We start from the raw sequence: 12,917 nt of genomic DNA, 5'->3' as shown, positions 1-12,917 counted from the left end.
ATGAACAGAAAGAACCTTGCCCATCAATATCCTTTGGGCAGTATGTCTGGCTCTGAAGGCATAGACTTTCAGGTTACAGGATTGTCCTGTCAGGATTCAATCTGACAATGCCACAGCTGTGGCCTATATCAATTACCAAGGGGGCACCAAAAGTCACTCGGTGCTGAGAGGTGAACCATATTCTAACTTGGGCAATTAGGAATGTTCGGCAGTCTTCATTCCGGGAGTAGAGAATTGGCAGGTAGACTACTGGAGTCGCCAGCGGAATGGTCTCTTAACCCTGACATATTTCGGGCTGTTTGCCAAAGATGGGGCATTCCGGGCGTAGATCTACTAGTGTCCAGGTTCAACATAAAGTTAGTCAACTTTTGTGGCCAGAACAAGGGATCCATTCGCATGCGGAACGGATGCGCTGGTGACCGCATGGGATCAGTTCTCACTGATCTATGCATTCCCCCCTATTCAGTTGCTGCCACGACTTCTTTGCAGGATCAAGCTGGAAAGAAAGCCGGTAATTCTGGTGGCACCAGCATGGCCCAGAAGGTCATGGTATGCAGAAATCTTAAAGATGGCAGTGGAGGCCTATGGTCCCTCCCACTATGGCTAGATCTGCTCTCACAGGGACCAATATTCCATCTTTCCTTACGGTCTCTAAATTTAACGGCTTGGCTATTGAAACCCACATTCTGAAGAAACATGGGCTTTCCGAGTCAGTTATCTCTACCCTGATTTAATGCAAGGAAGCCAGCTTCCAGAACGATATATTATAGGGTCTGAAGGCTTATGTTTCTTGGTGTGAACCCAGGGGTTGGCACCCTCGGATATATCGTAGGCAGAATTCTTGCCTTTCTACAATTAGGGGTAGAAATTAAGTTGGCCTTGAGTACTATTAAAGGCCAAGTCTCAGCTTTATCGGTCTTATTATAATGACCACTTGCTACTCATTCTTTAGTCCGGGGTTTTATACAAGGGGTAACGCGGCTTAATCTGCCCGTCAAACCTCCCTTGAACCCTTGAGACTTGAACTTAGTTTTGTCTGTTACAAAAACAGTCATTTGGACCGATAAAACATATTCCCCTAATCCTTCTGATAAGGAAGTTGGTATATTTGGTTGCTATATCCTCAGCAAGGAGGGTTTCAGAATTGGCTGCTTTTTCTTGTAAAGAGCCATATTTGATTTTTTTCATGAGGACAGAGTGGTGTTACGCCCTCGTCCAGTGGTCTCAGGTTTGCACCTGAACCAAGATATTGTCCTGCCATCGTTTTTTCCCAAACCATGTTCCAGGGAAGAAAAGTCGCTACATTGTCTTGATGTGATGAGAGCAGTGAAAATCTATTTAAAGGCAACTGCTCAGATTCGTAAGACTGATGTCTTATTTATTCTGCCAGAGAGTCCTAAGAAAGGACAGGCAGCGTCGAAATCCACTGTCACTAAGTGGATTCGGCAAGTGATCATTCAAACTTATGATTTAAGGGGTAAGATTCCCCCTTTTCAAGTGAAGGCACACTCTACCAGGGCGGTTAGTGCTTCTTGGGCAGTGCGTCATCAGGCCTCCATGGCTCAGATCTGTAAGGCCGCAACTTGGTCTTTAGTGCATACATTCACAAAATTTTATCAGATGGATGTAAGGAGGTATGAGGATATCGTCTTCGGGCGCAGTGTGCTGCAGACAGCAGTATAAGTCCTCAAGTCTGTGGGTACCCTGCGGGTTGTCTCTCCCTCCCCTCAAGTAGCATTGCTATGGGATGTCCCATTTGGTAATTACTTAAGGCCCTCTGTCCCATTATGTACGATAAAGAAAATAGGATTTTTATTACGGCTTGCCTGTAGAATCCTTTTCTTGGAGTACATCATGGGACACAGAGGGTCCCGCCCCTCTTTTGGGATTAAGTATATTGCTTTGCTACAAAAACTGATGTGCTCCTGGAAGGAGGAGGGGTTATATAGGGATTGAACTTCCTTGATTGGGTGTAACCAGTGTCAACACCTGAAGGTAGCCTATAACCCATTAAGTAATTAAGGCTCTGTGTCCCATGATGTACTTCAAGAAAAGGATTTTACAGATAAGCTGTAATAATCTTATTTCTTTCTCGTACATCACGGGACACAGAGCCTCAGTAATTACTGATGGGTTATAGGGTATCATTAGGTGATTGGACACTGGTCACACCCTAGACAGGAAGTTCAACCCCCTATATAACCCCTCCCCTTCCTGGGGATACCTCAGTTTTTTCGCCAGTGTCTTAGGTGTTGGTCATGAATAAGATGTGCTGAGCTCCAAAGGAATACCCTATACTGGGGCAAGCCATGCAGCCGGATCCATTCAAAGTGTCTTTTCCAGGCCGAATTGGATGGTACCCAGGCCTTGTGTCTGAAGAAACGAGGTTTTACCTGTAACGCTTCTCTTTTTAGAGAGCTGGACCCTGGGATCCAGTATTTGTTTTTTTCAGCCATATCCCTGGCGGGGTGCTTTACGGGGCCAGAACTGTGGATCCCCCTATTCATAGGGGGCCCCAGTCTCTGAAGGTTTTTTCTCTAAACGGAGCCCACCATGAGAGGTGAAGATTGGGTCTGTTGCAACAACACCCTGCAGTTGGATAAGGTAACGGAGACTCCTTAACAATTTTTCCAGTTCTTATAAGGTTTCTCCTTTAAGTAAATGTATGCTATGTCTATAGTCGCCACCAGGGGCTGTCAAGAGCACATACCTTTTCATGCTTGATCTGTCTTGTCTCGGTGTCCACGCTGTACGCTCCTCCAAGCTCCAGGTAGGATGTGGGAAGGGGGTTTTTTCCTACAGGGATTCTCCCCCCACGGCTTAGGTAAAGGCACAGGGAAGCGGTAGTATGCCGCACCGCACTCCACCGCCATTACAGCGGCTTCCTATCCACCAGCCCTCCTCTCTCCTCCGCCCCAGCCCCCCCCCCCCTCTATGCTATCCAAGGATCTAGAGCCTTGGCTTGTGCAGGAAACATTCTTTTTTAAAAGAACGCGGGGGGGTGGAGCGTTAACGCAAAGTCGGCGTGGTGAAACGCTCACATTGCAGGCTGCATACAGGCTATAAGGTGCACTCTTTTCAGATGCTCACGGCCTATGGAGGGACACAGAGCAGACGGGCGCATGTGAGGTAGGAGACACAGGCATTCCCAGCAAACATTTACTTGAGCACCAGACTGAGACTTGGTAGCAGCGGCAGTTGCTAAACTACATTGCTCAGCAGTCAGTGCATTCTGGTAGTGCCTCTGCTTTTTGTGTTTTGCACTAGGGGCAAAAGAGGTACATATACCCTGAAAAATGGGCTCTAAGGGACTCCCTCAGGCTCTGAGGACCCCCCTTCTGCAGCACCTTCCCCTCCCTGAAGGACCGGGGGAAGCTGGCCAGGGTGAGCTGTCGGGGTCAGGGGCTGCAGCTGCTTCTGGCACTTCAGCCCCTGTATACATTACACAGGAGGTTCTTTCCTCAACCATTAATGGATTAGAGAAAAGACTGGTGGCCTTAATTGCATCTTCACTCTGTGAAAGAAAATGCACTAGGTCCCCCTCTGCCACCCAGGACCCTCAACAGAGGAACTCTGGGGGGAAAAAGGAGAGGAATCCCTCTCAGAGGATCGGGATGAGAGTTATGACTCCTCTTCTGAGGAATCAAGTGGAGAAGGGCCCTCTTCAGCTTCTCAGGATGAGAAGGTGTTAGTGCAAATTTTGGCTGGATTGGTCCGCTCCACATTCAGGTTACCCGTAGCTGAGTCAGTTAAAGAACCCTCCTTTGGTTTGGGTTCACTGAAGCCTCCTCAAACTACACATGCTTTTCTGTTAATGGTTGGTTACTGAAAAAGCTTATTTATTCTGAGTGGGATCACCCAGATAAACTTTTTTTTTTTTTTTTTTTTTTTTTTCCGCCTAAAAAAGTTTGCAACACTTTATCCTATGGAGGAAAAATTTACTAAGATGGGGGGTATACCGGCAGTTGATGCCGCCATTCCTCCGTATACAAGTCTGTCTTGTCGACAACGCTCAGATACCTAGGGATCCAACTGATAAGAAATTGGAATTCCTGTTGAAAAGTGTTTGTTTTTCTTCTTGGCAGGTTCAGTGGCAGAAGGTCCTAATATTGTATGATGTGGTCCCTCGCGCTAAATTGAGTAAACAGGTTGTGTAGATATCCCCGTGATTAACTAAAATAACGAGTGATAAAAATATGTAATAGAAAATAATAATAATGTTGAATATATGTAGGTGGTGATGATGTCTCTGTGGACTGCAGCAAAATCTAAAGTGTTCACTTACACTCAGCGATATTGTAATAATAATAAAGTGATTTCGCGCTTGAAAATCTATCACCCCAAAGTATAATACATACAATTAAGAAATAAATGAAATAAATTCTATAGGTGCAACATCAAAAAAGTGCTCAATAGTGCAATAAATATATAATCATCAAAAGTGCTGTCGTGCATCAATAATAAAAATAAAAGGAAAGTTAGTATTGTGCATCAATATTAGGTGGTCTCTTACATTTTAAAAGGTTAAAAACAGCATAAACAGTAAAAAGGTTGAGGAGCGGTGTCTGAGGCGCCTCCTTACTGGTTTCCGGTTTCGTCTGTTCTCGGCCACGCCCTACGCGTTACGTCACCGCTCGTGACTTCAACTGTTGAAGTCACAAACGGTGACGTAACGCGTAGGGCGTGGCCGAGAACAGACGAAACCGGAAACCAGTAAGGAGGCGCCTCAGACGCCGCTCCTCAACCTTTTTATGCTGTTTTTAACCTTTTAAAATAAGAGACCACCCATATATTTTTAATAAATAGCTATCTTTTACCAACATACTACACTATTGGAGGCATCTTTTCTCTCCCCTTCCTGTTTATACCACCAGATTGGTGGAGCCCAGCTGGGCAGCCCTTCTTTGTTCCCATATCTGATAGGTGCTTTCAACCAGAAGAACTGCTACAGCACCAGAGAAGCCCTACCTCAATCCCATTATACCACAAAGAACCTGTTTGATGCCCATATTTATTTCATCTAAGGTGAGAGTCCAGAGAGCCCGGTGTCACCGGATCACTAATTTCAAGATCATTATCACTTCCCTTCTCCACCAAACGATCCCAGTGGAATAGCACAATATAAACTTTTAATATTGATGCACAATACTAACTTTCCTTTTATTTTTATTATTGATGCACGACAGCACTTTTGATGATTATATATTTATTGCACTATTGAGCACTTTTTTGATGTTGCACCTATAGACTTTATTTCATTTATTTCTTAATTGTATGTATTATACTTTGGGGTGATAGATTTTCAAGCGCGAAATCACTTTATTATTATTACAAGAAGGTCCTAATAGCTCAACCTGCAGTGGCAGCAATCAGTCTGTCAATACTTGAGAGACCATGTTAAACAGGTCCTCAAAGTTTTACCTGAACAGCAAGCCCGGGGGTTTGCCAACCTACCAGCGGCTTTGTGTTTGCTGTTGATGCAATCAGAGATTCTATTATCCAAACCTTTCGCCTTGCGATTGGGTTGGTACAAATGCGTAGAATCTTATGAAAATTTCAGCCGAATCACCATATAAGTAGCTTCTGGCTGGGTTTCCCCTTCATGGTGCAAGGCTGTTCGGCGAGGATTTAGTATACGTCCCTCTTTTTTTAAACAGGCTCTGTCCCCAGTGCCAGGAGTATCAGCCTCCAGGCAGTCGTGACGGCCTCCTCCGTCAGGCTCAAGAAATAACCGTCGACCCAGGGACAAAAAGTCCTGTGGGAGGAAGCCTAAAGCCTCTTTATGAAGGAGTGCCCCCGCTCGCTCGAGTGGGGGGGGGTGGACTGCTACAGTTCTCAAGGCTCTGGTATTTCCAGGACAGATGGGTGATGTCCACATTAACTCTAGGTTACAAACTAGAGTTCCGAGAATTCCCCTCTCCTCGTTTTCCTCAGATCAAATGTTCCCAGAGACCCAGAGAAAAAGAAGTCTCTCTTCTAGGCGACTATTGTCGCAAAAAGTTATCATGGCTGTTCCCACGCAAGAGCTGGGATTGGGGTTTTATTCAAACCTTTTCATGGTTCCAAAACCAATTGGAGATGTCAGACCCATTTTAGATCTCAAGGATCTAAACCGATTCCTAAAGATACGATCCTTTCGCAGGGAATCGATCCGATCGGTAGTCTCCATCCTACAAGAAGGAGAATTTCTGGCGTCAATAGACATTGAGGACGCATACCTGCATGTACTAATTTTCCATGCTCATCAAAAGTACCTGCGTTTCAAAGTAGAAAAACGCCACTTTCAGTTTATAGCCCTGCCTTTCGGGCTAGCTACTGCACCTCGGGTGTTTACAAAAATCTTGGCCCCTCCGCTGGCCAGATTAAGGGCCCAAGGTATAACGGTAATAGCATACCTAGATGACATGCTCTTGATAGACCGCTCGGTAGCCTGCTTGGACCAAAGCTTGGTCACCACAGTCAACTACCTGGAATACCTAGGTTGGCTCCTCAATTCAGAAAAGTCCTCTTTGAAACCAGTAAGAAGACTAGAGTATTTTGGTCTGGTCATAGATACAGCCCAGAAGAGGCTTTTACCCCAGGCAAAGATCAGTACCATAAAAGAACTGATTCAGGTAGTCAGGGCAAAGAAAGATCCTCCTATTCGCCTTTGTATGAGGCTACTGGGAAAGATGGTGGCTTCATTCGAAGCACTTCCCTATGCTCAGTTTCATTCGAGACTGCTGCAAAACAGTATCCTGTCTGCCTGGAACAAGGAGGTTCAGGCATTGGATTTCCCGATGTCTGTCTCCTACAGTGCGTCAGAGCCTCAGTTGGTGGTTGATACCCAAAAATCTGCAAAAGGGGAAAACCCTTTTTTCCAGTTGCCTGGACAGTGGTAACAACAAATGCCAGTCTTTCGGGTTGGGGAGCAGTTCTGGAACAGTCGACTGTCCAAGGGAGAGAGTCCAAGACAGAGAGGACTTTACCCATCAACATTCTAGAGATCCGTATGGCGTATCTAGCCCTAAAGGCCTGGACACTCAGGTTACAGGGTTGCCCTGTCAGGATCCAGTCCGACAATGCCACAGCAGTGCCTTATATCAATCACCAGGGAGGCACCAGGAGTCGTGCAGCCCAAGGAGAAGTAAACCAGATCTTAACCTGGGCAGAAGCACGTGCCGTGCATATCGGCAATCTTCATTCTGGGAGTAGAGAACTGGCAGGCAGACTACTTGAGTCGCCGGCAGTTATTCCCAGGGGAATGGTCTCTTCCCCCCGACGTCTTCTTGGCCATATGTCAAAGATGGGGGGGGTTCCGGATGTAGACCTCTTTGCATCCAGGTTCATCAACAAGATTGATAACTTTGTGTCAAGAACAAGGGATCCTCTTGCATGCGGGACAGATGCGTTTGTGACTCCATGGCATCAATTCTCCCTGTTTTATAAATTTCCTCCTATTCTGCTACTGCCATGACTTCTTCGCAGAATCAGGCAGGAAAGGAAGTCGGTACTTCTGGTGGCCCAGCATGGCCTAGAAGAGCTTGGTATGCAGAAATAGTAAAGATGGCAGTAGGACCCCGTGGACCCTACCGTCACGTCCAGACCTGCTATCCCAAGGTCCAGTGTTCCATCCTGCCTTACAAATGCTAAATTTGAGGGTCTGGCTATTTAAACCCACGTTCTGAAGAGTTGTGGGCTTTCAGGTCCTGTGATTTGTACCTTAATCAATGCAAGAAAGCCAGCTTCCAGAATGATTTATCATAAGAGTCTGGAAAGCTTTGATCTCCTGGTGTGTATCCAGGGCTTGGCATCCCAGAAAATATGTCATAAGTAGAATTCTTGACTTTATACAAATGGGATTAGAAATGAAGCTGGCCTTGAGTACCATCAAGGGCCAGGTCTCGGCCTTGTCAGTATTATTTCAATGGCCGCTTGCTTTGCATTCTTTAATCCGAAGCTTCATACAGGGACTTGAATTTTGTTCTGTCAGTTTTACAGAAACAGCCTTTTGAACCAATACGTCAAATTCCCTTGGTCTTGTTGACAAAGTTAATTTTTTCTGGTAGCCATTTCTTCTACGAGAAGAGTATCAAAATTAGCAGCTCTTTTTCTGTAAAGAGCCTTATTTAATCATACACAAGGATAGAGTGGTATTGCGCCCTCATCCTAGCTTTCTACCGAAAGTGGTTTCAGATTTTCATCTAAACCAAGATATTGTTCTACCTTCCTTTTTTTTTTTTTTTTTTTTTTTTCCAGATCCCTGTTCTGCGGAAGAAAGGTCACTGCATTCTTTGGATGTAGTAAGAGCAGTCAAGGCCTATCTGGAAGCAACTGCTCAAATTCGCAAAACGGATGTTTTGTTCATACTGCCAGAAGGTCCCAATAGAGGACAGGCAGTGCCAAAGTCTACCATTTCAAGATGGATTCAACAAATGATTATTTAAGCTTACGGTTTGAAACAGAAAATTCCACCTTTTCAAATCAAGGCACACTCCATAAGGACTATTGGTGCTTCTTGGGCAGGGCATCACCGGGCCTCTATGGCTCAAATCTGCAAGGCCGCAACCTGGTCTTCAGTCCATACATTCTCCAGATTTTATCAGGTGGATGTGGGAAGGCATGAGGATATCGCCTTTGGGCGTAGTGTGCTGCAGGCAGCGGTACGAGGTCCTACTTTGTGTGGTCCCCTCCCCTCAAATAGCATTGCTCTGGGACATCCCATCAGTAATTACTGAGGCTCTGTGTCCCGTGATGTATGAGAAAGAAAATGATTTTTCTAACAGCTTACCTGTGAAATCCTTTTCTTTTGAGGTACATCACGGGACACAGAGGTCCCGCCCCTCTTCTAATACACTTATATTGCTTTGCTACAAAACTGAGGTATCCCCAGGAAGAGGAGGGGTTATATAGGGGGTTGAACTTCCTGTCTAGGGTGTGACCAGTGTCCAATCGCCTAATGATACCCTATAACCCATCAGTAATTACTGAGGCTCTGTGTCCAGTGATGTACCTCAAAAGAAAAGGATTTTACAGGCTGTTATAAAAATCCTATTTTTTTTACACTTGCACAAGTGAAATTTTAATTAGTTTTAGTGTTTTGAATTTGCCTTGTATTTTTGGTACATGGTTTTTGTAGTATGGAATGGACACTGCTAATGAACTACAAAATTTTAACAGGTTCGCAACAACAGATAGACAGAGCTCTGAGCCTAATCCGAAAGAAATTCAAGGACTTGAATCTGACAAATATATTTGCGCCGCCTCCTCCTCTGATCCCTCTTCCTGTTGCATCATGGGTATGTTTCTTCGTGGTTTAGAGGTTGATCACATGGGTTCATTTACATGTACTTGTGTTGCATTTAGGACACACCAAGCATAGTAGACTAACATTCAGTATATGTGAATCTTATTCTTGTAACCATGTAGTCTGACGCTGCATTCACACCTGAGCATTTTCAGCTCAAAAAACGCCCAACAAACAATCTCATTTTAAATGGCCCCTGTTCACATCTGAGCGTTTTGTAGCCTGAAGAAAAACGCCTGAAGCTCAAAGTACATGAGCTTCTTTTTGGGCAGATTACAGGCCTTTTTCTTTTTACATTGGTGACCTTTTGACTTGTGCAAAAAGCCACAAAAAATGCGTTACTTTCTGCCTAAAAACAAAACTCAGGTGTGAACAGTGTGCCTTTTTTGAATGTCTTTATTAATAGTGAGTGGTGTTTCAATGTAACAAGATAAATTTAGTAATTATTTTTTTTTTTTTTTTTACCTATGTATTATGTAGGCTCAACTGTATACTACTTCACCTTTTTTTTTCTTCTTTTTCCTTTTTTTTTTTTTTTTTTTTTTTTTTTTTCTTTCCAAGCTCACACTACCAAATAATGTCTCCGTGGAAGTAGTTGTGGTTAATGTAGTGAATGCAGGGCACATGTTTGTCCAGCAGCGCACGCACCCTACTTTTCATGCACTTTGTGGCTTGGATCAGCACATGAGCCTCTGTTACTCACAGCCGGGTGTTCCGACATTGCCCACGCCTGCAGAAGGTAAGTTGGCACACTTCAGTCTCACGTTCTGGTTCAGAATTTTCTATTTATTTATTTATTTTTTTAATCTGCATTTTTCCATTGCAGAAGCCTCCCACATTCCAGGTAGTTTCTCTTTGCATCAAAGTTGTTTGCCACAGTGATCCAAAGCTCAGACCACTACTCTTCTGAATCTCTGCTTTAAGCTAGCTTGCCCTTTAACTTTTTACACAGATGATTTGTAATCCCTAACTAGCATGAATGTAGCCTATTTTGCTGGTAGGAGATTCATTTGTGTGAATTCATTTTAGAATTTTGTCAATAAAAACAAAAAAAAAAAACTCATTGCTTAAAGTGGTTGTAAACCGACTTTTTGGACTTGTACCTATACGTATAGGTAAGCCTAGAATAAGGCTTACCTATAGGTAGTGGAAATCTCTTCTAAACGTGCGCCATTTAAGAGATATTTCACTTGTAGTCCGCTGAAAATTCCAACGGCGCATGATGCATACTAGCCCATTATGCTTTTCATTTGCAGGCTTTGCAGCCAGCAAAAGAGGAAGTAAAACCCATCAGGATTTACTTCCTCTTTAAAGTGATTGTAAACCCTCCACTTTCGCTCATTCTAATCTACAGTGATAAGCCTGCTGATTGCTGCCTGTGAAATTTCACTTACTGTTAGTCTCTTCATAATCTGTCCTTCGATCTTTAATGATGTCACCAACACACGGGCAGTCCGTAATTTCATTAACGGCACGCTATGTGTGCTGTTTCTATAGCCCCTGCATGCCAGGTTAATTCCTTCCACTGAGAACGGCACAGAGGAAGACTTGCGATAGTGTGCCCTCCTCCACACCTTCCTGAATCTCCCCTTGTGATTGTAGAAGTCGTCACACAAGGGGAGTGAACCAGAATATCACACAGGCATCCATAAGAGCACACGCAATCGCGAGATTTAGCCAGGGAAAGATAGGGCGAAAATGATGCCCACACAAGAGCCAGAAATCAGGAGTAAAGATGGCGCAGCCGATTCTCGTAAGAAGATTTTTTTTTTTTTTTAAAAGCAAAAAAAGGTATCTTCCCAAACTCGTTTTAATGACTTTTTTTTTTTTTTTTCATTCAATATTTTTGAGTATTTATAGAGAAGGGTACAAATAGATAAAAATGTGGTACATTTTTACAGTACATCTTTTGTGAAAAGAGCTCACATATTATATTATGCCAAATAAAGTAACATAAACTTGGGCTGTGGAGGTAACAACAATATTTATCACACATTTGAAGTACTGTCACTTACCCTGTGCTCCCCTTCTGGTATTAGACTGTGTCCACGATAAGGTGGAAGCACATTCAACTATACTTGAACAGTTTAGTTATTTTATTATAAAGCAGTAATAGTCAACATTAGTTCGTCAGAACAGTTACACAATACGGTTTAGATTACAGGTGTAAAGAGTACTATGAGACCAGTGTTTCAGGTCCAATAACAAGGGTAGTGTAGGAAGGGACTTGCAGTGATAAGCTTCTTCACGGTTTATTAACAGTAAGTAGTATGTCTACGCATTGGGCTGGGTTAACTCTCCCTAGATCCCTTATTGGGATCTAATTGTGTGGAAGAGAACTCAGCATTTTCAATGTTGTCAAGAATGTTAATAGGAGGTGTCAGTGGAGAGGGAGTAAGTCAGTGTTCCGATACCAGGAGGACCAAGGAGACCACTGAGTGGTGTAGGACTGGGCATGTCCGGAGCAGGTCATCATGATCTGTTCATATGAGCAGTGTAAATTTATGAGGTCTATTACCTCAGAAACCTTTGGGGATGTGTGGTCTTTCCAGTGTCTAGTTAGTGTCAGTCTTGCCGCTAGAAATATATTTTTAATGGTGTTATGGAGTTTAGGAGGATAGTCCTCAATGCCTATAGAAAGTATAGCAAGTGCTGGGTTAGGTGGTATTTTGGTTTTAGTGATGTCAGAGATGATAGTGAATATTCCCAACCAGTATTGGAGAATGTTGGGGCATTGCCAGAGAACGTGTAGAAGATTACCGCGTAATCCGCATTGTCTCCAACAGCTATCGCTGTTAATCGGATTGAATTTGGAGAGTTTTGCAGGTGTGATGTACCATCTCAGAGTTATCTTAACAGTGAGTTCCCACAGTGTGGAACATCTAGTGGCTCTTTGAGTGATCCTACACGCCTTCTGCCATTGTATAAGGGAGAAGGTTTGTTGTAAGTCCGTTTCCCACTGCAGGTGTGAGTTAGATTTGGAGAATGTGTTTTTCTGTTGGAATAAGTTGTAAAAGAGGGTGATACCGTTTTTCATTGGTGTGCCCGCTGTTAGGAAAGCCCATGCTAAAGTCGGTATAGTATGATGAATTTTTGTTAGGTTCCTAAGGCAATGTTTAATTTGCAGATATTTGTATAGGTCTTGTTGAGGTATGTGGTATTCTGTTTGAATATCAGAGAAGGATTTAAGAGTTCCTGAGTCATATAAATTGTGTAGGTGTGTTATTCCTTTTCTGGTCCATGAAGTGACGGAGATCTGGGCTATGAGGTGGTGCAGAGCTATTAGGGGAATTTTCAGAAGTGTATTGGACGTATGTTGGTGGGTGCCCTGTAGTAGTCTCCTCCAGGATTTGATTGAGGCAATCATTGTAGGAGAGAAGTGGGATGGTATTTTTGCTCCTAAGTGAGTGCTGTAAAGCCATATGTTCAAGGGGTTATGAGGACTTAATTCTTTCTCAATGGATCCCCACAATGTGGAAGGGTATGTCAAGAACCATTCTTTTAGTTGTGTCAATATTGAGGCCGTATAGTAGTCCTGGAAGTCTATATATCCTACTCCGCCGGACATTCTATGTTTGATCAATTTTGTATGGGAGCACCTGGATCTCTTCCCATTCCAAACGTATTTAGA

At 43.7% G+C, this 12,917-nt stretch overlaps 1 protein-coding gene across 1 annotated transcript in view; it reads left to right on the top strand.

Annotated features, from left to right (window-relative positions):
* Positions 1-12,917, top strand: part of AKAP1 (A-kinase anchoring protein 1) — a 62,862-nt gene that overhangs the window by 16,272 nt on the left and 33,673 nt on the right. Inside the window, exons 6-7 of the mRNA XM_073613109.1 lie at positions 9,160-9,278; positions 9,848-10,025. Of these exons, the coding sequence (XP_073469210.1) occupies positions 9,160-9,278; positions 9,848-10,025 (297 nt within the window). The remainder of the gene's footprint in view (positions 1-9,159; positions 9,279-9,847; positions 10,026-12,917) is intronic.

The sequence above is a fragment of the Aquarana catesbeiana genome, linkage group LG02 (genome assembly GCF_042186555.1).
Source record: "Aquarana catesbeiana isolate 2022-GZ linkage group LG02, ASM4218655v1, whole genome shotgun sequence".
Taxonomy (NCBI): Eukaryota; Metazoa; Chordata; class Amphibia; order Anura; family Ranidae; genus Aquarana; species Aquarana catesbeiana.
The sequence above is the reverse complement of the archived record's forward strand: the minus strand, read 5'-3'. Positions and strand labels throughout refer to the sequence as shown.